This window comes from Neophocaena asiaeorientalis, unplaced genomic scaffold (assembly GCF_003031525.2).
Source record: "Neophocaena asiaeorientalis asiaeorientalis breed wild unplaced genomic scaffold, Neophocaena_asiaeorientalis_V1.1 scaffold197, whole genome shotgun sequence".
NCBI lineage: Eukaryota > Metazoa > Chordata > Mammalia > Artiodactyla > Phocoenidae > Neophocaena > Neophocaena asiaeorientalis.
Window position 1 is genome coordinate 6,464,311 of NW_020174703.1, and position 25,989 is coordinate 6,490,299.

Below are 25,989 nucleotides of genomic sequence, written 5' to 3' on the forward strand. Positions count from 1 at the left end.
GCACAACAAAGAAATAAAAAAGGAATAAAATTACTTTTTTAAAAAAACCTGTTTTTTAAGATTAAACGACGCCTTCTATATGTGTCATACTCCCCACTCCAAAAGAAAGTAGAGTTGAATTTGTTTCCACAAACCCACCTGTCTCCACAAGCTCCCCAGTCTTCGCTCCTCAGCCAGCCATAGCACCTGAAGCTTTCTCTACCATCCAGCACCATTCCACACACTATTCCACCTCTTCATCCTGCTTTCCTCCTTGAGTCTGTGGTTAAGAAATACAGACAGTTTATTACATCTCAATGTAGCAGTACATACATTCTGATAGGATTTTGTAAAACGCTTACTACTTTATGAGATGCGAATTACTCAATGAGAATAGATTGATATAAATGTATGAATCTGATCTCTTGAAACATTTAGGGTTCTTTTTATTTTATTTTATTTTATTTTTTTACATCTTTATAGGAGGATAATTGCTTTACAATGGTGTGTTAGTTTCTGCTTTATAACAAAGTGAATCAGTTTTATATATACATATGTTCCCATATCTCTTCCCTCTTGCGTCTCCCTCCCTCCAACCCTCCCTATCCCACCCCTATAGGTGGTCACAAAGCACCGAACTGATCTCCCTGTGCTATGCGGCTGCTTCCCACTAGCTATCTATTTCACCTTTGGTAGCGTGTATATCTCCATGCCACTCTCTCACTTTGTCACAGCTTCCCCTTCCCCCTCCCCATATCCTCAAGTCCATTCTCTAGTAGGTCTGTGTCCTTATTCCTGTCTTACCCCTAGGTTCTTCATGACATTTTTTTCCTTAAATTCCATATATATGTGTCAGCATACGGTATTTCTCTTTCTCTTTCTGACTTACTTCACTCTCTATGACAGACTCTATGTCTATCCACCTCATTACAAATAGCTCAATTTCGTTTCTTTTTATGGCTGAGTAATATTCCATTGTATGTATGTGCCACAGCTTCTTTATCCATTCATCCGATGAACACTTAGGTTGTCTCCATCTCCTGGCTATTGTAAGTAGAGCTGCAATGAACATTTTGGTACATGACTCTTTTTGAATTATGGTTTTCTCAGCGTGTATGCCCAGTAGTGGTATTGCTGGGTCATATAGTAGCTCTATTTGTAGTCTTTTAAGGAACCTCCATACTGTTCTCCATAGAGGCTATACCAATTCACACTCCCAACAGCAGTGCAAGAGTGTTCCCTTTCCTCCACACCCTCTCCAGCATCTATTGTTTCTAGATTTTTTGATGATGGCCATTCTGACTGGTGTGAGATGATATCTCATCGTAGCTTTGATTTGCATTTCTCTAATGATTAATGATGTTTAGTATTCGTTCATCTGTTTGTTGGCAGTGTGTATATCTTCTTTGGAGAAATGTCTATTTAGTTCTTCTGCCCATTTTTGAATTGGGTTGTTTGCTTTTTGTTATTGAGCTGCATGAGCTGCATGAGCTGCTTATAAATTTTGGAGATTAATCCTTTGTCAGTTGCTTCATTTGCAAATATTTTCTCCCATTCTGAGGGTTGTCTTTTCGTCTTGTTTATGGTTTCCTTTGCTGTGCAAAAGCTTTGAAGTTTCATTAGGTCCCATTTATTTTTGTTTTTATTTCCATTTCTCTAGGAGGAGGGTCAAAAAGGATCTTGCTGTGATTTATGTCATAGAGTGTTCTGCCTATGTTTTCCTCTAAGAGTTTGATAGTTTCTGAGCAAACATTTAATCCATTTACATTTAAGGTAATTATTGATATATATGTTTCTATTCCCATTTTGTTAATTGTTTTGGGTTTGCTATTGTAGGTCTTTTCACTCTCTTGTGTTCCTTGCCTAGAGAAGATCCTTAAGCATTGGTTGTAAAGCTGGTTTGGGGGTGGTGAACTCCCTCAGCTTTTGCTTGTCTCTGAAGGTTTTAATTTCTCCATCAAAAACAGGTCACTTATCCGTTCTTCTGCCTCAGTTATTCTGCTATTGATCCCTCCTGGAGTATTTGTAATTTCATTTATTGTGTTGTTCTTCATTGCTTGCTTCATCTTTAGTTCTTCTAGGTCCTTGTTAACTGTTTCTTGCAAACGTGGAGCTGGGAGGTCTCTTGTGGACCAGTGTCCTGAACTTGGCTCTCCCACCAGAGGCACAGCACTGACTCCAGGCTGCAACCCCAAGAGCCTTTCATCCACACGGCTCAGAATAAAAGTGAGGAAAAGTAGAAAGAAAGTAAGAAAGAAAGAGGATAAAATAAAGTAAGATAAAATAAAATAAATTTATTAAAATAAAAAATAATTATTAAAAAAATTTTTTTAAGTTAAAAAAAAATGGACGGACAGAACCCTAGGACAAATGGTGAAAGCAAAGCTATACAGACAAAATCTCACACAGAAGCATACACATACACACTCACCAAAAGAGGAAAAGGGGAAAAAATAATATACCTTGCTCTCACAGTCCACCTCCTCAATATGGGATGATTCGTTGTCTATTCAGATATTCCACAGATGCAGGGTACATCAAGTTGATTGTGGAGATTTAATCCGCTGCTCCTGAGGCTGCTGGGAGAAATTTCCCTTTCTCTTCTTTGCTCGCACAGCTCCAGGGATTCAGCTTTGTATTTGGCCCCGCCTCTGCGTGTAGGTCGCCTGAGGGCGTCTGTTCTTTGCTCAGACAGGAAGTGGTTAAAGGAGCCGCTGATTCGGAGGCTCTGGCTCACTCAGGCCCGGGGGGAAGGGAGGGGCATGGAATGCGGGGCGAGCCTGCGGCAGCAGAGGCCAGCATGACGTTGCACCAGCCTGAGCCGCGCCCTGCGTTCTCCCGGGGAAGTTGTCCCTGGATCCCGGGACCCTGGCAGTGGCGGGCTGCACAGGCTCCTGGGAGGGGAGGTGTGGATAGTGACCTGTGCTCGCACACAGGCTTCTTGGTGGCGGCAGCAGCAGCCTTAGCGTCTCATGCCCGTCTCTGAGGTTTAGCGCTGTTAGCCGCGGCTCACACGCGTCTCTGGAGCTCCTTTAAGCGGCGCTCTTAATCCCCTCTCCTCGCGCACCAGGAAACAAAGAGGGAAGAAAAAGGCTCTTGCCTCTTCAGCAGGTCCAGACTTTTTCCCCCGGACTCCCTCCCAGCTAGCCGTGGTGCACTAACCGCTTCAGGCTGTGTTCACGCCGCCAGTCCTCTCCCTGCGATCCGACCGACGCCCGAGCCTCAGCTCCCAGCCCCGCCCACCCCGGCAGGTGAGCAGACAAGCCTCTCGGGCTGGCGAGTGCCGGTCGGCACGGATCCTCTGTGCGGGAATCTCTCCGCTTTGCCTTCCGCACCCCTGTTGCTGTGCTCTCCTCCGCGGCTCCGAAGCTTTCCCCCTCTGCCACCCGCAGTCTCCGCCCGCGAAGGGGCTTCTAGTGTGTGGAAACCTTTCCTCCTTCACAGCTCCCTCCTGCTGGTGCAGGTCCCCTCCCTATTCTTTGGTCTGTTTTTTCTTTTGCCCTACCCAGGTCCGTGGGGAGTTTCTTGCCTTTTGGGAGGTCTGAGGTCTTCTGCCAGCATTCAGTAGGTGTTCTGTAGGAGTTGTTCCACGTGTAGATGTATTTCTGATGTATCTGTGGGGAGGAAGGTGATCTCCGCGTCTTTCTCTTCCGCCATCTTCCCCCTCTCTAGCCTAGGGTTCTTTTTAAATCTCTATAAACTACTTATTTAAAAATGGTTTGTAAACCCCTCATAGTTGCACCTAATCTGCTTGCTAGTCATTAAACACATATGACCCATTATCTCAAGCTAATTGAATAAATATTGTAGAACAACTCTGCATCAAGCACTCTTTGGTTTCGTGAATAGTAAATGAGCAAGATATGGCCACAACATCAAAGAATTCAGTTTAGTGGGAGGTCAATGACATAAATAAAAAATTACAACACAGCCTTGGTGAATAGTGGAGTGGAAGCATATAAATGGTACAGAAAAAGGCATAAAATACAGGGGGGGTTTTTGGAGGTTTCTTCAAAGGCCCACCTGCTTAAAATATGCAGATTCTTCCCCAAACCTGCCATGGTGAGTCCAATACTGACAGAGTTATTCATTTGGAATAATAAATTACTCCCAGAAATCCTACATACAATATTCATATTACTTGGAAAAGCATGATTCCTTAATATTGATTATTATATTAGCATGGATTCATTTGTACAGACAAAAAAAGTGGAACACAAGATATGTGTGTGTTTTGGTGAGAGGATAACTTAAACGTCATGGGACACAGTCCATCAAGGACTAGCTCAGAAGAGACATACATTCCAAAGAACCTAGAAAGTGGACCAGCGTGGTGAACACATGACCTAAGAGTAACTCAGGCTTGTCCCGACCAGACTTATTAAAAACAGGGTTATTACTCACTGTTTCTTCTAAAATTAGGTCACTAATTAATCTATCAATAGGCATTTATTGGACACATTTCTCCAACTTTGTGTTTTTTTAATACAGTCTTTAGAGTCAAATCAAGACCATCCTCTTTCCTAAGACTCATTTAGGACTTCCTCACGGCCTCTTCCCAGCAAAACAACATGCAAACGTAGGGGAAAAAAACCCATAAAGTTGAGGTTTCTGATGCTGATGTTTAAGTAAGTGGTAGCTGACCTTCCCATGCAAACTTGCATCATACTGCTGTTATACCACGTTTATGTCTTCTTGTTCTCTTTTAAGACAGGGCACCAATTCCATCTCTTGTTACAAGACAGCTGGTGCTAGCTACTCACCCCTAATCTTTCTTTAATCAACTCCATCCAGCTTTCCTTCCACCCCTGCCTTAAGCAAATGAGGAAAAAATGAAAGTTTCTAAGACTTTAAAAGACTAAAGTTCAAGCGAGGCCAAATAATAACTCAGCATTATTAACTATCAACAAAATTGGGGGCAACAATCGGGCTCTGGGTTTGTCTCCAATTCTCCAAGATCCTCACTACACAAAGGTTAATCAAAGAATGATGATCTTTCCCACACCATGCTCACATTGGGTAGGTGTATCTTTGAGTGGTAATTACAACTGAACTACTGCTACAATCTACAGTGTTTTATTCTAACTGACAAAAAGAATGTAGGGAAATTCTTGAAAGAGTTTATTAATAATGAAAATGGCACAGTTATATACATGAGAAAAAGACCTTTCATATACATAAAGACTGTTAAATTTTTATTTCTAATTAGCTAGTATTAAGACTAGAGCATTTCAAGCAAACAGTACAGTAACATGAGCTTATCTGACCCATACTTTATGTACAGTGTCATTATAAACAAGACGAAAAAGAAAAATCCTTCATTATCCATACTCCACATTGAACATATATTATGGTCACTTTAGAATCATCACACAGTCTGAATACATAAATAATTATACCTTTATTCTCTGATATCATGGTTACATTTTTCCTATTTATTCCCTTAATCACTAAAGAAGCAATTATATATGTGAAGGAAAAAAAGTCAGGATAAGGAATCATTTAAACCTGGCTGTAGCTACAAATTGTGTGTTCTAACTTGTGTCTTATTACCCCGAGGGGAGTGATTTAACCTGTATCTTGTTAACTCATAGGGATAGTATAAGGTTTTACAAAATGCATGACTCAAGGAAATTTCTAGGTAGATTCGTTACTTCAATTACTTTCTAGTACCCTCCCACCTTCCCACCTCCAGCCAGGATCGTCTGTGGAACACAATGCAACTGATTTTAGGATTGGGACCTTCACACCGTTTTTCTGTATTCATTGCACACTTGGGAATAGAATGAGCTAGGATGCATAACTCACTGCAGCTGGATTGTAAATCTGAAAGCCTGGCCCCACCCATCCTACTGGGAATTGTTACAAACATCTTAAGAGAAAAAAAAAAAGACCCATATTTTTCTTGGCTAAAATAGCTCAATTTAATAAAGATAAGTTATTCTCCTAAATCAGCAGTTTTCTTATGGAGTAAATATGTTACCTTCTTTTCCCATTTCAAAATGAAAATTCAACTCACGGGCTGATAGATGTCAAAGTAGCCATTATTGAAAACATGGAAATGACACAAAGCTGCCTAAAACTCATGAAATGGAAGAAGGCAAACTTATAAAACAAGCATGCAAGTAAATAACTAAATCAGGTATCCTATTTGAGCCAACATGGTTTGAGAGCCTACAAAGAATATTTATGCAATTTACATCTTTTTGTCAGAAGTAATATTAAGTCAGTGTCGTTCAACTATATTAAAATTTACTATGTGGTAAAAGGCAGGGGGAGGGGAGCAGCCAAGCCATAATGACCAGATACTGCAGAAAAAAAAAAAAGAAGAGGTGGGAATAAAATCATGTAAAACCTGCACTTGTTTTATTATGTAAAGTAAATGGGACTTTAGGGCACATAAATGTGAACAAATACCCTTAAAACATATTTATTTATTTATTTATTTATTTATTTATTTATTTATTTATTTATGGCTTCATTGGGTCTTTGTTGCTGTGCATAGGCTTTCTTCAGTTGCGGCGAATGGGGGCTACTCTTCATTGCGGTGCGCGGGCTTCTCATTGCGGTGGCTTCTCTTGTTGTGGAGCATGGGCTCTAGGCGCACAGGCTTCAGTAGTTGTGGCACATGGGCTCAGTAGTTGTGGCTTGCGGGGTCTAGAGAGCAGGCTCAGTAGTTGTTGTGTACGGGCTTCATTGCTCCGCAGCATGTGGGATCTTCCTGGACCAGGACTCGAATCCATGTCCCCTGCATTGACAGGTGGATTCTTAATCACTGTGCCACCAGGGAAGCCCCATACAGTTTTGATTCCCTTTAAGTACAGCTTTTGGTCTTTGTGGGTATAAAAACCATCACATCTCTTACTATATTCTAAAATTTTAAACTAGAAAAAAATATTTGTGTCCCAAATTTAATTTTTTTGATAGAAAACGCTTCTTCCAACAGAGTTCCAAACCCAAGTTAATTATATGACGTAGGTAATGAGTGATCTCCATCTTCTCTAGGCTTCTAATCAGTTGCAAAATAGGAGTTTTGGTTAAAGCTCTTCCCTGCCATGAAAAAAACAGAGCAATTAATTGGAAAAAATCCAGAATGTACTGAAATGCACTTTTGTTGTAATATATCATCAAGCTATAGTCCTAAAATCACCAATACCTTCTTTCTTTGCAGGAAAGCTGTCCTGTGCTTTGCTAAGTTAAAAAAAAAAGAATCCAATCTACAGAGACTATGTAATACTTTTACTGAATCCTAAATCAAGTCCATTAATATTTTCTTGAGCTACTGGTAGATGAAAACTCCAGACTATGTGAAAACTGAAAATGTTGTATGGATTATGCACCTAACATTTTTTCAATGCCATCTTCCCACTGTGAACAACCCCCTTATAGTGTCTGTGTGAACATTCTTTTGTTTCACTGGATCTTCTTGTTTAAATCTTCGTTACATGAATTTTTAAATAATTTTAATGCCAAACAGTTTACCAGAAGAAAGTAAAACATGTAGTCCATCTGTCTGTCCCTAATTAGGCTCTCCTGGATCCTTTCTTTGGATTTCTTAGCCTAGATGAGATGCATTTGTAATTCATGGAACGCAGATGGCTCTGAGGGGCTTAGGAAAGATAAAAAACATCAGTCATGTTCTTTCTATTGGATACCACGGAAGTGGAGCCATAGGCCATCTGCTGGCTAGAGATGCAGAGATAAGCATGTATCCTGGTCTAAAAGGCAGAGTCCCAGTAATATTGCTCTGATAGCATTCAAGCAAGGTTGGCAGCAACTCCCATGGGCTAAGTCAGATGTTTAAAGGAGTCTCTACCATGCAAATGGAATTAGAAAAGCGTCTTCTTTAGTTTCCTTTGATGTCAATTTGTCCCTTCCTATCAGAGGAACCATGCATGAGGGGCTGCCTATCAGAGAAAGGGGATTTGGAACAAAGGGGCAGAGGCTCCAATCAGAACCACATGTGTTATCCTGACCCTTTATCAATTTCTGCTACAAGCAGGCATGAATTGCTCTGGTTTTTCTCTTCTAAAAACCTGGTGCCATCATCTGGCCTGGGTGAGACCCATCCATGAGGAAGCACCTTTGTGAGGGCAGCTGTAGGACCAAATATCAAAGCCAAATTATAATCCCACCCACTACACTCAAGTAACATCTATAAATGTTCTCTTTACAAGATTATTGTATTTTTGTAACCTAAGTCTGGTTATGGATCCTGAGGAACAAGGGGAAAAAAACTAGACACTTGCCCAAAATGCATGCTAAAAAAAGTAATGGAAAAAGGTAGCTTGAAAAGTAAAATGAACCTGCTGTATAGCACAGGGAACTCTACTTCACTTCGCTGTACAGTAGAAACTAACACAACATTGTAAAACTATAGCCCCCAATTTTTTTTTAAAAAAAAGAAAAGATGAACTTAATAAAAGCAAGAGACACACTTTAATGAGATTTGTCTCATTCAAAGCATACTTAAAAGTATCTACAGAGATGGAAAAGGAAGTATATGTTAAAATATGTGAGGATTTACAGCTACTCAAATGGGTGACATCTATATTAATAAGAAAATATGACAGAGCCAGGGAGCTCTAGGCCAGAACATTTGCTGTCATCGTGATCTTGAGTAAGTCCCTCCATCTTTTTGAGGTTTCCTTTCCTCATTCATAAAACTTAAATAAGAAACATTCAACTTATAAAGGCATTAGGAGGAATAAATGAGGTAATCTGTGTGGATGTGTATTAACTGAAAAGAACTCAACAAACATTGGTTACCAACAAAACCCATGTCACAGGGACAGGAATTAAGTATTCATGCTTGTGGCACTAACTCTAAGGCAAACTTAACGCTTACATTTGATGTTCTCTCACAAAAGCTGCAAACTCAGGATCCCTGGCATACAGTTCCAAAATTCTCATTCTTTCTTGAATTTCCTTTAAAAAAAGAAGAAGAAAGTTTTTCTACATTGCATTAGAAAAACTTTAACAGCTTTTTTAAAAAGAGGTTTAATTTTTATAAGAGATTGTGGCTTTCTGAACTATCCAGGGGAGAGCTATAGAAAACAATGGCCTTTTCAGAAAAATGGAAGGTGTGGCTACTACATGAACTGCTCTGAATAACCCAGACATATATTTCTAAGGAGTGGGGGGTGGAGGGAGAGAGCATTTGCTATTAATGATAAAGGACCCACTGGGTGGGAAATAAGGACAGCGCAGAATTGTATACCCTCTACATATCACATCGACTCAAAGATAGCATGAGGTAAAAAACGAATCATGAAATAATTTTCAACCTTTCTTGCAACCTACTGTACACACATGAAAACACACACACACACACACACACACACACACACACACACACACACACACACACACACACACACACACAGCAGGGCAGCAACAGAAAAAGCAAGTTTCCTACCTCTCTGGAAAGCTCACTGTTCTCATACATTTGTCTGATTTCTTCCCTGCTCAGACCAGCAATCATCTCTCTGCCTGTGGAGCTGTAGAAGGGCCGCTGAGGGTAAGGTCCTTCGTACTGCTCGAGATCAGCCCCGTGACTTTCAAACACGGGGTTGTGCTTTACAGCTCTTTCCACAGACGAGAGGCTGTCAGGCTGCCTGCTGGAGCCACAAAAAGAAAAGTATGATTGAATCAGGTTCTTCGTTGGATGCTCAACTACTTGGAAGACTATTAACCTGGAGCAAGATTTCTGTTGAGGAAGAAAAAGAGGCTAACTGGATACAAATGGGGGACGAGGAGAGGTGACTGTGAAAAATATCCAGATCAATCTCAAAAATTATTTACCACGTGTTATCATTATTATCTCCTTAACTATCTGGTAAGTGCCTGTGGAACTGTTCCATGTCTCCTTCATCTTTATTTGCCCCACAGTGCCTGGCACCCAATAAATGCTGACGGGGAAATATGTCTGCCAATAGTATTTCATTAAATGAATACAGCTCCATAATTCCCAGAGTAGATAAATCAAAATCAGTGTGTAACCACACAAAGAATCTACTAGAAATAGAAATACAGGGGAGAATGGGCTTCAATTAAATTCAATTCGGGTCTACAAATATGTGCTGAGCATTGATTATATGCCTAGGAATATTCTAGATGCTGATGATACAAAGAATTGTTGGAATCTCTCCAGAATGAGACTGCGGTCTAATGCAAAATCAGACCCAATAAAAAGTATAAGAACAATATGGAATTATGTCCTGGGTGCTCTAGGAACCTAGGAGAGGTGTCTCCTGGGCCTAAGCCAGAGGATGAGGGGAGGTAACCCAGACCCGAAGCAGACCTGGAAGCACAGAAGCAAAGTACAGCCCGGGATTGTGATGATATTACAACTCAAAAGGTCCTTGGATCGCTTAGTCTAGCAAGTAGAACCAGTTTTATTTCCTTGGTTAATGAAGCTATGCTCAACTGAAAAGAGAACCAGATTCCATTTCTTGTCAGATTCTTATCTAGATTTAAAGTCTGGCTAATTACCACTGGAATGAGCCAAAGGGGAAGGAACTAACAGATCTGGTCCTCACATAGGGCCTCCCCTCATCTCTATCACCCTTCCAACCCCTCCCCCACCGTGACCTTCAGTGTGCAGTGAGATTCATGCATGCCTCCCTGACTGTGCTGATGTTCATGCAACTAGCTAGAACGTTTCCCACGCACCCCCTGCAGCAAACATCTAGTCTCTGGTCCAGCTAAATACCATAGCCATCATTACAACTTCCAAGATGTCCTCCCCTAGGCAAAACAAATTCATTCTTCATCTAGACACCCTAGCAGCTTGTTCAAACTGCTGCTTATGTTTGTTTCCAACCTGACACACTTTGAGGACAGGGACCCTGTCTTTATTCAACTTTGTAGCCCTCTCCCCTCCACGCTGATCCTTTCCAGTATTTGGCACACAGGAAGTACAAAATGAATGAATAAAAGGAATATTTTAGTCCATCAGAGAGCAATTGTCCTTACTTACCTGAAGGGTCTCTCTCTTTCTCTCCTAACATATTGAGCTTGAAGAGTCCTGATGAGGAAGAAGACGAAAGCAGAAGAAATGAGGACAAGTCCAACCATGGAGGCGATGGTGATGCCTATCACCAAGGGCTCGGACACAAACTCCTCACAGTGCTCACCTCGATACCACCAGTTCTCGCCCACCCGGCACCTGGAACGAGAAGTGACCAAGCCCCAAAATGGAATCACTCTGCTGAAAGTAACAAGTAACAGCAGAACCTACAGTGGGACTGAGAACAGGTAGAGAAATAAATGCTGACCACATGAAGCTTCAGTTAAATGGTAAGATTTAAGGCTATGCATGAGACCTGGCACAGACCCAGGAGGTCCTCAATGACTACTTGTAAAGACTGAATAAAAGACTGACTAGACTTAAAGAAAGTCAACTTCCTTGTTTATGGATAATGAAAAACAGGCCTGGGAAGGAAAACGACTGGTGTTGGATCACACAATTAGTCAGCAACAGAGCTGGTCTAGAACCCAGGTCCCTAGACTCCTCACGTCCTTCCATCACACTGCAGAGATCCTCCAAACCACAAGGCCACCCACTTGTGCAAAAATATCTTCAGTTCCCAGAACAGCAATCACTGCTTTTCAAAATCATATTCATTTCTCTGGAAATCAAGAGACTATTTTTCCTCTTAGTTTTCTAGCTAAACTTTACACATAGAAAAGTGTGAGTCACTTCCAACTATTTCTTCTGTTTTTGGCATCTATGCCAACATTTGCCCTTTTTGAAATTCACAAATTGTCCTCTTATTGATGTTTCCCTGGCTTATTCTCAGCATTCTCTCCTTTCACACCATGTGACTTTGGTTGGATGTGGTTGGGAGGTTGATTTGCTCTGCTCTTTTTAAGGGGAGTGACCAGGGAAGGCTACCTGAATCTGCTCATTTGCCTGTTGCATTTTCTTTGGTTCTACCTTTAAAAAATAGATCTTAGATACTTAAAATATATTTGTCACAATTTTAAATACTTGCTTTTCTTTATTTTTGAATATTCAGTAGGACCAAGAGCAGCCCAAAGCTGTTAAGAACATAATTCAAATAGAACAATAAAACTCCTCTGTTTCAGATACAGTGTAAAGTCTCGATCATATGCCTAAACCTAATTTGATCACCAATTGCCTTGTTATTACCACTAAGAACCATAACACAAAAATCCCCAACTACTCTAAGTACTCTCCGTAAGACACTAGGCAATGTTTTTCTTACAGCTCCCTAAGAGCATGAGATAAAATAACCCACTGAACTGGGTATAATTCAGGCCTATGAACTGACTCAGTCCTCACAGGAGGACTCGATGGCACCCATCTATTTCCTAGATATAACTTCTATAATAAATATTGCTGTGATCATCCTAACATCATAGGCGCAGATCCCTTTGCTTCAGAGGAAATATCTCTAATCTTGTGAAGCCAAAATCTCTAACTACAGCATACCTACAAATGGCCCCATGCCCAGGCATGATGTCACACTTTCCATCATTCAAGCAGAAGTCGGGCTGTAGGTCACAGAGACTCTGACAGGGCAGCTCTTCCACACTCAGGTACCCAGGGTAGCACCTGCACTCTGCTTCTCCACTCCAGGGGTTGACCAAACACTCGGAAAATTCATTGCATGCTTGAAACTTGCAAGGGTTGGCTTGATCACCTAAAACATCAAGCAAACCAGAAAACGATACAAGGAAAGGCAAAACACAGGAATTGGGGTACATGAAACCCCTCCACTACAGCTCCCCCATCCAAAGTACCGTGAAAATCCAATCCCCTTCCTGAATCACTGAAATACAACACCACCATCCACACCACAAAAAATTTCTGATTCATCCTTGATTGATGAGCTTTTGTCAAATTTCTCTGAAACTCAGAGCCAAACCATAAAACCCAATGACCTGGGTGAGCCTCTACCTGTTTTACGTAGGAAGCATGTAGAAGCTTTAAAATCCATGTAATTGTAGATCTAAATTAAACAGTTTTCATGTACCGTTTATTTCCACCAACCTTATCCTTCTGTCATCCTCCTCCACGCTGCACATGATGCTACGTGCCCCACCCCCAGCCCAGCCCACCAAGAACATGGATGGAGAGACAGTGTCCAGAGAAGAACTGGTGGAAGCCTCAGGGATGCGTATAACCCAATAAGAGCAGCCTAAGAACACTGGAGATTAGCGAAAGCTAATGTCAGAAAAACAGATCAGCCCTGCACCTCCTCAGGCCATTCCCAACAGTATTTTAGCTTCAGTAATTTCATTTTTCATTGATGGGATGAGAGAAAGTGACATTTTAAAAAATTAATTAGGACACACAAACCAGTCAAAAATGATAAAAGACATTGACCATGGATGGGCCTTCCATCCTACCATGGTTCCACTGTATGTTCTTCACTGGTCAGTGACAATCTCTTAATTGCAAATGGTGACAAAGATACCACAAATAGAGGAAATAACTGTAAATGACCCATAAACTCATCTGTATGAAAAAGCATAAGAATTAGCCAGAAGACAAAGGGGAGGTTAAAAAACAAAGAGCATAGTCTCTCAGTTTCCAGATAAATTAATATTGCTCTCAGAGTCAATGATTTCCTTGCTACTGTGAAAATTAAAGACATTTTGCACGAATCTGTGGCCTTGGAGTTTGTAGGATCTCTGCGGCTGATCTTTCTTAGCCCTATGTAGGAATGGGGAGAGATGCTGGGTTGAATAGTATCCTCCCAAAATTCATGTCCACCCAGAACATCAGAATATGACTTTATTCGGATATAGGGTCTTTGTAAATGTAATCAAGTTTAGATGAGGTCATACGGGATTAGGTTACTGCTAGTCCAATACCTAGTGTCCTTATAAGAAGAGGGAAATTTGGACACAGAGACACAGACACACAGTGAAGAAGGCCATATAAAGACAGAAGCAGAGATTGGAGTGATGCATCTATAAGCCAAGGAGTGTCAGGGATTGCTGGTGAACACCAGAAGCTAGGAAGAGGCAAGATAGGATTCTTTCCTAGAGCTTTCAGCGGGAACACGGCTCTGCCAACACGGTGATTTGGATTTCTAGCCTCCAGAACTATGAGAGAATAAATTTCTGTTGTTAGAAGCCACCCAGTTTGTGGTCCTTTGTTACAGCCGCCCTAGGAAACTAATACAGGAGACCAATAATAAGATGCTCATATAACAAGAAGAGCACACGAATGTGCTGACAGATGGCAGTTTCTACAAGGGAACTACACAGCAGGATTCGACTGTGTATTTCCTAAGTCTTCACATCCTTACCCTGGTATTCATTCTGTGACTTTTCAATCAGAAAATAATCTACTCCTGGCCTAGCAGTGAGGTACAGAAGTGTATATAGGGGGTGGGAAGGATGCTATTGCACAGTCCCCCTTTGTTGATGGAAATTCAAGAATTTCTAAGACACTACATGTTAAAACAAATTAAGCAAGAGACAAGTCAGTCTTATCTTTAGCCAACCTTCAGATAAAATAATAGTTTAATCTGAAGGCTTTTAACTAAAAATATACAAGAAATAGGAAAATTCTATTTAAAAATTCTAAAACTTTGTGACCATTCCATGGGTGTGGGTGAGTGTCTAGGGAAAGGAAAAACAGAATCCATAAGAGGAAAAAGATACATGTTGCTCCCTTTTGATCCCAGATCAAGGAGAGAGACCAAGACCAATATTTTAATCATGTGAGTAAAAGACTGGAGTTTTAAAGTTGATTTTTAGTCTTTTGTGCAGGTTAAAGGTGGAGGCCCAGAATAGATAGCTCTTTGTTTGGAAGAGTACTTTAATGACTTTATGGGAAAACAAAGGTAGACTTGGAGCTAATCTTGGGATGGGAGACAGGGATCTAAACTGTAGAATGAATTACACTCTGGTTTTCCAGGGACAGGCTAAGAGAAGGATTGATGGGTCCCGGAGAATGAGAGTAGAGGAAATGTGAAGAAGGTCTGGAAATACAGCCAGAGTGGCCAGAGTAACACGGTAGCTGACTTAGTCCTGGAGAACAAATTGTCCATTAAAAGACACCCTTGAAAGGGTGGCTGAGAAATTTTTGGATATTTACACCTAACAGTAATCTCCTGTGCTACAATAAAAATTCCTCCATCACCCTCATATCATCAACAAATATCTGATGGAATCAACTGCCTTGTGTTAGAGGTACTTTGGGAAAGTAAAAACATGGGACCATGATCTGTGTTGGATTAACATAAAGAACAACCACAAGGGTCAAGACAAATGTGAGATTGGAAATTCAGCAGAAGGAAATCAGAGCTGGAGATGATTAAGAGACAGTTAAGTTCCCTGATAATTCCTAGAGATATTAGGGGTTGAGGACCATGGATGCAGGTTTTACACTACACACGGGAGAGACTAATGCAAATTCATTTGAATATTAAGGAACAAGGTGACCCTATAAACCTGGATGATTTGGCATAGAGCTGACATGTGAGTTACATACAAAACTGAGGTAAATGCACTTATTTATGTACTTCCCTTTAAAAAGAAGTGGGTAGGGCTTCCCTGGTGGCGCAGTGGTTGAGAGTCCGCCTGCCGATGCAGGGGACACGGGTTCGTGCCTCGGTCTGGGAAGATCCCATGTGCTGCGGAGCGGCTGGGCCTGTGAGCCAGGGCCGCTGGGCCTGCACGTCTGGAGCCTATGCTCCGCAACGGGAGAGGCCACAACAGTGAGAGGCCTGCGTACCACAAAAAAAAAAAAGAAGTGGGTAGGCTTTTGCAAAAGTTTTATAATCATCACTGCTTGCATTTGTATGGCTAGTCAAATGTTTTTATACATGCTATTTGTTTAATCCTTAGAATAGCCCCATGAAATACACAGGCCAGGTAACATTATCCCCATTTGCTGTATGAGGGAGTAAGGCTCAGAGATAAAACAGCTCATCTAGGATCACACAAATGATAAATGCCAGAGCAGAGGCAAGAAACCAGGCCTCCCAAATTATAATTAATTGCTTCCTCCACTACAACCACATGGCAAAGAATGTGCAAATGTCCTTAAAGAACTCAAGTGGCAAAAGATTTGGCTATAGGGGGATTAGCTAAATCATTTTCCTCACTTTCAGTGAAAACGGTCCTTCAAGGATTTCAAAGGAAAGAATGTTTCCTTCTTTCCCGGTTAAGAATAGGGCTGCCTTCCAAACCAGTCTGAGAGTGAAAAGCACTGGAGAAATACAAACCCAGACATTCCACCTTACTCCTACTCAAAACCACTGTCCTCCGGTATACAGAAGGTAAAAAAGAACAAAGGTTTGAGGATCCAGCAGTACCCTCTGCATCCAAGTCTTCCGAATAAAAACAATGGTTCATTTCACTCATTCACAGTATTTTTGAGTACATTCTACATGCAAGACACTGTGCGAGGTTTTGGCTACCAAGTGGTTAATAAAATAAAGTCTCAGTCCTTGTGGATAGTTCAACTGGGCAAAACAGCTATTTAGCAAGTATGTGCATAAGTTACCCATGATTACAATAGTTATAAACTCTACAGAGGGAAAAGAACCAACCTAGATTATGGGTGAATCAGTGAAAGTCCTGAGGAAGAGACATTTGAACTGAGGCATAAAGGGTAAGCAGAAGTCAGCCAAGAGGGGAAAGAGATTCAGGCAAAGAAGACAGTATGTGCAAAAGGCTTCAGGCTTCAAGTTAAGATAAGTTTTGGAAATCTAAGGAACCCAAAACGAGCTAGTTTGACTAGAACATAGTGAGAAAAGAAGTTAGTTTCATTGGACGATACTGGGGAAGAAGATAGGGACCAGGCCTGTGGCTACTGAACCAGGCAGCCATTGAAAGTATTTCAAGCAGAAAAGTGAAATAATCTGATTATTTAGAAAGAGCACCCTGGCTACTGTCTGGAGAATGAATGGGAAGGTATGGGAGTGAGGGAAAAAGAGAGGTAGTGGAGAAACTGGTCCAAATGAGAGATGATGATGGCTTGGCCTAAAGTAGGGGAAATGAAGACAGAGAAAAACACATAGATTTGAGATATATTTAGAATTCAGAATCAATGTCAGTTTGTGAGTGACTGAAAGTTAGGGGTGATGGAAACTGAGATATCAGAATGACTTTCCGGGTTTCTGGCTTCAGTAGCTGAGTGGATACAGCTTCCATTTATCAAGATAGTAAAGCTGAGAGAGGTAAATTTAGTTGGAAGGTACGCAGATGTGGAAAACAAGGGCTCAGTCTTAGCCTAAGGGCTTAGTCTAAGCTTGATATACATAGTATATATCCAAGTTGAGATAATCAAGTACATAGTTACATATTGATTCTGGAGCTCAGAAGATAAGTCTGATCTGCATATAGAAATGTGGAGAGTTACTGACATTTATATTAGGCTTACAATAATGGAAATTGATAAAACAACGTAGGAAAATAACATAGAAGGCAAGAAAGGCCAAAGCTATTGGGCTTGGCAGCATAGAGATGTAATAAGAACAGATCCATGGATAAGTAAAATAGAGAGCCAGATACAGCAGGTAGAAAAGGAAATGGGAGGTAAGCATGTAAAGACAAGTGTGGACAATCCTTTTGAAAAGAGAATGATATTGACATCCTTGGAAGAGATATTTTACTAATTATCAAGACGTGGAAAATTTGTCAGACATAGTACTCTTTTACCTATAAGTATTAAATTCATCTTGACTCAGTGTAGAAGAAAATACACAAGAATAATAACTAGGTTCAACTAAGAAACCACCATAGTGTTTAATATCATTACCTGATTCCACATCGAGGGAGTATTTATCAATAGCCAAGTTCATGGTTTGGTAAGCAGTGGTGCAAAAGTCTTCCAGAATCACGTATACAGTATTGGTGACATTAGGAGGGACAGACTTGGCGAACTTCATTCGGCTGTTCACCACAATACTGCCATTTCTGAAGTTCAGGATTTCTAAATTCTGGAACCCAGTGAGATTTGACTGGAGATAGGGAACCAGCTACAATACACAAAAATTGGTCAGTTTATTGACAAAGTTTTGCATTTTGTTCAATACATACTGAAAACAAAGATGAACCCCTCCACTTTTCCAAATTGTATTCTATTTACGTTATTTAAACTGTTCATCAACAAAAGTATGAATTGTGAATATTTGCGAGTCATGAGGTTTCAGTGTTATTTAGGAATCCCATGGAACTCACAGACAGTTTTAGACATCAGAGAGTTTATTCTGTTTCACTAAAGGATCGTGACAGTGAAGGCATTACAGGTACCCACAAAGCACTGGTCTCACAATAAAATGTGAATATAAATCTTAAACTTGTATCAGTCCCAGAAATTATATAATACAATATCCAGTATCTAAGTTACAATATCCAAGAATACAATATCCAAGTGTGGCTCATACCATTTTGTGTTTTCCGTTTCTTGTAACCACCTGTCTCATTATTTTCCTATGAACCCTAGGCCATTACAGTATTTGTAGATGATAGGAAATGAAAATCCATAGCAGACCACACTTTCCTTGGCTCAGATCTTATGCTCTGGGGGGAAAGAGGGGTGGTTCATACACGATTATTCACTAATGCCTGTATTTCACTTCTTATGCTTACCAGTTCTAAGAATCTTTGCTCCAGGGCTTTATACTCCAAAGAGTTTTTATTAAACAGATCTTCTGAAAACATCATGTTCGTCACTCTGAGGCTGAAGAAAACCACCAAGGCTCCTGCGGCTTGGGTATGACTCAAGTCTTCACTTTTTGTTGGCTGAGCCACAATAGCCATCTCTGTGGAGTGAATACTTGTGGACATTTCCACATAACCACCAACCTTGCCATTTTCCTCTGGGATTAGCTCAGGATGATAGTAATCTGTGCCTATCTGGTCCAGTTCTAATGAAATATCCTGTACACCCATAATGACTTCATCTTCCAGCAGGGTGGAACTTGTGGTTGAAGGCAATTTGGTAGACTGTGTCATGGAAGCTTTCAGCCAGAGCTTGTCAGTACTCTGTGGTGTACTTGCCAATGTGTCTCTGGACAGTTTCTCTAGGGAAGAAGTTCTTACCCAAACTACATCTGATTCTGGCAATATGGTCCACAAAGGTTGCACATCTGGCTTCACTACTGAAATCTTGCTGTCAAACCATTCACGGTTGGATGACTCTGTAGTTTGTTCCATATCCTCCTTTAGAAAGGGTTCTTCTTGAATTGGTTTATCAGTAGAAGCAGAGATTGCTGCAGATGTCAGTAGAGGAGGTGATTTGGTAACTGAATAATAGTCAATGTCAGGTACTTCTGATGTGTGCTTGGATAGAACTGGAGATGCAGACTGAGTTGTGGTCTCTGCAAAGATGGACACAGTAGGTCCACCAAGGGTCTGATCCTCTGCAAAGTCTCTGGATCTATCAAAATGCCCATATTTTGAATGCTCAGTACTTTGATCTATGGAATCTATTCTGTCATCTATATCTAGTTTCTCATCTATATCCTCAGTTGGCAAAAGTAAGTCCTCTGAATCCTCAGCTTCAAGCCATGACTTGGAAAATGGTTCAGTGCTCTTCTCTAATGAAGTCTTGCTCCGTGGCCAAGTAATCAGACCTACCTTTTGCCCAGACCCTGAACCTAAACCACTCTCAAATATGAACTCTTTCTCCATAGATGTGTCTGGCATCCAAGTGCTCACTTCTAATTGGCCTTTGACTTTGGAGGCCAAAGAGTCCATGCCAAAAGGTGTAGTTACTTCTTTAGCAAGAATATCGAATGTGACAGAGGAGACCGGATATGGTGAGGATGTCAAAGACACCCCAGAGTCTTCCATGGATGGTATTATTTCTTTTGGCATAGGACGACTAAATGGGCTTGAAGGCAGTGGATCAACAGAAAGAAAATCTTCTGACCCTTTAACTTTAGTTAATCCTAAAAATAGAGTTTACCATTAATTAATCTACATAGATGCCAAAATATATTCCCAGCCCTCCTAATAAAACCAGCTACCCATTTTTCCCCATTAGATTACGACAGACGGTTGCTGACTTTTACTTTGCCAAATCCAGCAAACAACAATAAGGTAAGATTATGTTTTTGTGATATGGTACAGTCACTCATGATTATAACCCCCTTAACTGAGGATAACAAGACATCAGGTACTGAAAAAAATTCATCTTCAAACACGTGATTTCTTTTACTCCCTGAAAATAAAGAACTGCTGGTAGCCATACTGACAACAAAGAGTGAATCTAGTAAAAACTTAGGAAGAAAATTCCCTAGGAAAATTCCCAAGGAATTTCCATCTCCTTGTTATGTTTATTTTATTTATTTTATTTTTGGCCACGCCATGCAGCTTGTGGGATCTCAGTTCCTCGACCAGGGATTGAACCCGGGCCACAGCAGTGAAAGTGCTGAGTCATAACCACTAGACCACCAGGGAACTCCCCCTTGTTATGTTTATTATCCATCAGCCTTCAGGTTCACCCAATGTTCAAAATCCTAGACTCATTACTTATATCTTTGTTCATCTTCCTCTTTCACATATACTCCATCCCTGAGTCACATCCCACAACAGCTAAATCAGCTACTTGACTTTCATTTCTTAATCTCTGCTGTAGCTGCCCTAGTTCAGGTTTTCCCCTTCTCAAGCCTGATGCAAGCTAAAAATTTCTACTGGCCCCCAATTAATCCTATTAAAAGATACTGGAATAATCTTCTTTGAGGCTGTTTGTTTACCACTCAAATATTCAAGTAAGTAGAGTAGTTCTTAAATAGTAATATAATTAAATTATAAATTCTTTAACAGGACCTTCAAAATATCTATTAGGTGATCCCATCCCAGCCCACAAGTTCATTTCTAATTATTTACCTATTTGGACGCTCCCTTCCAACCAATTAAAGCCGATTGTTCCCCTTCTCACACAACTTTCCCAAGACATTTCCTCCTAACGAATGCTGCCATGCTTTTCTCCTAACACTAGTCTCTCACTCTCTTCAAAACCTTTGTCATCTGATACAATAAAGAAGTACAAAAAGTCATAAGAATTCCTTACCATCTTCTAATGAGTGAGACCCAGAAGTCCTTTCTTCAGAAGCCACAGGCAAGCCAGTCTGAAGCACTGCTGGGGTGACAGAATGAAGAGTCAAGCTGCTAACCTCTAAAACCTCTGGGGAAGAACTGAGGCTCACCTTCGAGGGAAAGGCTAATTTGGGTGCAGACACTAAATCACCCAAAGGGCTTTCTGACCAGAGTTCCCTGCCAGTGGCTGAAGGAGGACCAGAGCTGAAATCAAGTGGTGAAATACTGCTCATGGTGAATTCATCTGCTGAGGGCCATTCAGCTTGAGGGGTATTATCCTGGAGGGGCAAAAAGAGGCTAAATCATATCATAGATAAAAGAAACACATAAAAATAATTTCAAATACCATCTATCTATCTACATTCCTGGATTTTCTAGGGACAAAAAGGCAATGTAATATTGGGGGAGGGAAGGGGAGTATGGGCTCTAGAATCAAACAGATCCATAATTAAATCCTAATTCAACCACTTATTAGTTGGAAAATCTATAGAAAAATCATGTATCGCTTGAATCTCACCTGGAAAGTGGGAATAGATGAGATAATATATTTAAAAGATCCCAAACAAAGTGAGTTTGTGAGAGAAAATATTGTTTGCCTTGCTTTAGATGGTTCCTTTCCCTCTGTCTTATTAGCTTAAATACTTTAAATACATAGATGTTACTAATATCTGTAATTTGTTGTCAAAGACCTAAGCACATTGCCCACAGCAGAAAGAACAATCAGTAATTTTATTCATCATTCTGAAAAGTATTAAATTAAGGTCTCTTATTTTGATAAGAAATTGCAACACATCAAAATGTGGTCTCTTACCTTGAGCAAATAGGAACATCTGTGAATTGGTATCACACTTACAAAATACAATTTTCTCTTTCCAGTGACTTTTTACTAATGTAGTACTAATTGTATCTTAAAGTTTAGCTTCAGGAATAGAAAAGTAGACAGAAATACAACCACTGAACATACTAATTATTTAATCCTGTGAAGGTTAGTCCACGTAAAAAAGTTTAATGATGTTAATAGGTAAAACAGCCATAACACTGGATAGGAGTTTATATATTCCAATCTATGCTGAATAACAAAAAGTAAAAAGTGTCATATGCATAGAAGGAATTCACAAAATATTTCCTAGATAAAAACTGAAAAAGGAAAATAGAAAAGATCAATCATTCTCTACTCTAAATAGCATTAAAATCACATGCAAGGACTTCCCTGGTGGTGCAGTGGCTAAGAACCCACCTGCCAATGTAGGGGACACAGGTTTGAGCCCTGGTCCAGGAAGATCCCACATGCCACGGAGCAACGAAGCCCGTGGGCCACAACTACTGAGCCTGTGCTCTATACCCCGTGAGCCACAACTACTGAGCCCACATGCTGCAACTACTGAAGCCCACGCACCTAGAGCCTGTGCTCTGCAACAAGAGAAGCCACCGGGCTTCCCTGGTGGTGCAGTGGTTGAGAGTCCACCTGCCGATGCAGGGGACAGGGGTTCGTGCCCTGGTCTGGGAAGATCCCACATGCCGCGGAGCGGCTGGGCCCGTGAGCCAGGGCTGCTAAGCCTGCGCATCCGGAGCCTGTGCTCCGCAATGGGAGAGGCCACAACAGTGAGAGGCCCGCATACTGCAAAAAAAAAAAAAAAGAAGCCACTACAATGAGAGCCCACGCACCGCAATGAAGAGTAGTCCGCGTACAGCAACGAAGACCCAACGCAGCCAAAAAAAAAAAAAGTAAATAAATTTTTTTAAAAAATCACATGTAAGCTTTTTAAAGACACCAATGCCCACACCCCACACCTCAGAGATTCTAACTTAACTGGTCTGAGGGCAGGACCTAGACATGGTACTTTTAAAAGCTCCTCAGTAGAGGATGCAGCTTGATCATGTGTTGGTTGTATTATTCCAGCCTGGGTTTCTAAAATACTTCTTTAGTTGTTAAATCATTATATTTCTCATCAACTGGAACCTTTAAGAAATTTTCCACAAGCATAAACCTGCCTGAAGGCTAGAATTCATGGAAGAGCTATAAACAAAATGAAGCCCATGAAAACTAAGAAACTCTGAATAGAATCCTCTCCCCACTCTTCCAGGAGATTCCTGCCAAGGGTAGTGAATTTTCACTGGCATATACTCTCAAGCCTAATGTGATTTTTAAACAAAAGCACACAATTTTAAGGTGGCTACCTACACTTCAGTCCATGGCCAGGAACTAAACAACCTACTAGCCTACGGAGGGACTCAACCCAATGTCATGACCTAATTAGTCTTGTATGCTTTGCCTACACACTTCCCCTTGTCTCTCCATCAAGGGTCCATGTGAGGAAGCCTTAGACAGCACACTCTCCTAGTCACAAGGGAGGGAACATGAGGCAAGAAATCACTGAGTATGACCCAATTTATCCCCTCTTCTAGTGACAAATGCATAGTAGGCCACTGCATATATATGGAGATACTCTCAGTTTCATCTACTATTTCTAAACTAAAAGCACTAAGTCAAGTAACTAATTTTCTTTTGTGGAACTCAGTGACACCAACACTTCCTACCTTGTTCATGCTCTTTTAATTAGGTCCTATTTTAAGTGGGCCATCCTGCTGGCTATTTTCATCTGCTACCACCCTAGCTCCTTCTCTTCCCTGATAATTTCATCACCCTGCTCCCTTACCAGCTGTCTTCTGAGTTTACACTTTTAGAAGCAGAAGATCAAAGGACAGGAAGAGTGAGAGGTTTCGGTATTTCTTCCCAGTTCCCTCCAAGCCTCAATACTGCAGACGTAGCTGCGTCCCTCTACAATTGCAACTTCAGCTCTCACTGGGCTCTGGTAATTGCATTTCCTCCCCTTGCCCTACAATCCAATGGATGGGAATGGCTTCTCACTGTTATTAGTCTCAGCATACTTCAAGATCCTTTTTTCACTCCCTTAACCCCTTAACAGAACAGGTGGTTCTGTTACTATTGAAACCCTGGCCGTGCCATGTTTTGTAGTGCAATGTATTTCTAAAATCCATAAAAGTTTGAATCACTTCTGTCAAAAGATGATTACATAATTTGTAATGAAATACAAATAGCCAGAAAAGGAAGAATGAGAATCAATTAAAATAACAACAACGTGAACCAAAAATGGTATCATTCTGCTAAATTTGATTAGAAATAAAGAATCTAGAAAGTTAAGAGGGAAGTGATGAAAAGTGGATGGCGCAATACTAGTGAATATTTTTGCCAGTGTGACTTTGGTCAAAAAATGGAATAGAGGAAGACACATCTGAGCATTAGACTGGAGTCTGTGACCAGAGTCTGATGAAATGAAAAATATAGAGAAAGTAAAGAAAGGCAAGATATATGTCAAAGAAAGAGGAAGACCATCCTCAAAAGACTGGATGTAACTGCAAAAGGTTAAAAAATAATAATAATAAAAGAACCATTTCAGGATAAGAAATTACCTCTTGGGAATTCTCTCGTCAGAAGTGAACATGAGGATATCAAGACTTGATTCATGAGTAAGGCCAAAAAGATGATCTAATCAGGGGAAAGACTTCTGGCATTTTTCTAGCAAATTTTAATATTTTAAGAGTACATCATCACAAGGAATGAACTTAACCTTATATAACTCTATGTAGTGAAGGCAGCTTGCAATCACTGACCTGCGTACACAGTGCTCCTATATAACCCAGCACCAAGCAGACACACAAAGTTGCCTTACGTTTCTGACTAGAGGGTCTAAAACTTTCTGGGTCCTCAAGAATGGGCCAGAGTGATGGCAGCTGAGTAAGACATCCCCCACTCGTATTCCCCCTTCAACAGTAACAATTTGGCATCCTCCATGGACAAAAGTGCCTTTGTGGGAGCTGTGGGATCCAGCATCATACACCAAGGGACCCAGAAGGAGTCTAGCCCACCCATGCACAGGGTAAGAAGCATACAGACCTCAGTCCTGGCTGTGGACCCTGAGGTGGCCCGTGAACTGGCTCCAGCCCCTCTTGGACGCAGTCTGGGAGCCCCTGGAGAACAATGACTTAGACAGTCACCCATGAATGACAGAGCCTTTGTGGAAGTCCAGGAGTCCAACAGAGAAGCTCCAAACACACCACTTGAGCAAAAAAGTCCAACTTTAGACACATTGGCGAGTGTAAGAGGAACAGTTTCCCTTTACCCACCTCATCCCTCCCCCAAGGCAGCACAGCTCAGGGCCAAGAGAAACCCTCTCTGTACATGATTTCTGCACAGCGGAAAGTGAGAACATGTGAGTGAGTCTCTGGCCTCCCCAGCTGTGCAGGACCTTGCTAAAGAGGTCTGTTTCTCTCTCACTCTATCCAGAGAACTGAGTTGTAAGCTGCACGACCAGGGGATGGGAAGTGGCTGAAAGAACAGCGGCCAGGACTCTGAACATATCACAGGGATGCAGATCCTACTAACTACATGACTGACTCCACCAGGAGGCCTGACCACAAGCTGCCAAGACACCTTGCCCATGGATCCCCCTCAACCGGCCCATGGGCACCTCACCCCCACAGGCACCTCCTCCACCCCACGGCCAGCTCCTCGTGTGCACTCCCCATGGCAGGGAGAGCGAACTTTGGCAGACAGCTAGCGAGCAGGCCCAAAAAGCCAGCCTGAATCTATCTATAGGCCAAGGAGAGACGACAAAGTTAAGCTTTTGCACTTCCTTTAGGAAAGCTGTCAGTACTTAGCCTGGTGCACTGCAGGATCAAGAGAAGGCATACAGGGCTTCCCTGGTGGTGCAGTGGTTGAGAGTCCGCCTGCTGATGCAGGGGACACGGGTTCCTGCCCCCGTCCGTGAAGATCCCATATGCCGTGGAGCGGCTGGGCCTGTGAGCCATGGCCGCTGAGCCTGCGCTCTGCAATGGGAGAGGCCACAACAGTGAGAGGCCCACATACCGCAAAAAAAAAAAAAAAAAAAAAAAAAACAAAACTAAAAAATTAAGAACAAACAAAACACAAAGTTAGTAGAAGAAAAGAAA

At 41.3% G+C, this 25,989-nt stretch overlaps 1 protein-coding gene across 5 annotated transcripts in view; it reads right to left on the minus strand.

Annotated features, from left to right (window-relative positions):
- Window positions 1-6,705: 6,705 nt before the first annotated feature.
- The window catches only part of IMPG2 (interphotoreceptor matrix proteoglycan 2), a 70,943-nt gene continuing 51,659 nt past the window's right edge, over window positions 6,706-25,989 (minus strand). Inside the window, exons 12-19 of one of the 5 annotated variants that reach the window (XM_024759192.1) lie at window positions 20,993-21,296; window positions 18,565-19,868; window positions 17,732-17,951; window positions 12,440-12,650; window positions 10,961-11,149; window positions 9,398-9,596; window positions 8,828-8,907; window positions 6,706-7,029 (exon numbers count right to left, since the gene is read on the minus strand). In XM_024759192.1, coding sequence (XP_024614960.1) covers window positions 7,017-7,029; window positions 8,828-8,907; window positions 9,398-9,596; window positions 10,961-11,149; window positions 12,440-12,650; window positions 17,732-17,951; window positions 18,565-19,868; window positions 20,993-21,296 — 2,520 coding nt within the window. In that variant the 3' untranslated portion in view covers window positions 6,706-7,016. Of the gene's footprint in view, window positions 7,030-8,823; window positions 8,908-9,397; window positions 9,600-10,960; window positions 11,150-12,439; window positions 12,651-17,731; window positions 17,952-18,564; window positions 19,869-20,992; window positions 21,297-25,989 lie in introns of those variants that run through there. The other 4 variants (XM_024759191.1, XM_024759190.1, XM_024759194.1 and 1 more) reach the window with 4 other exon arrangements.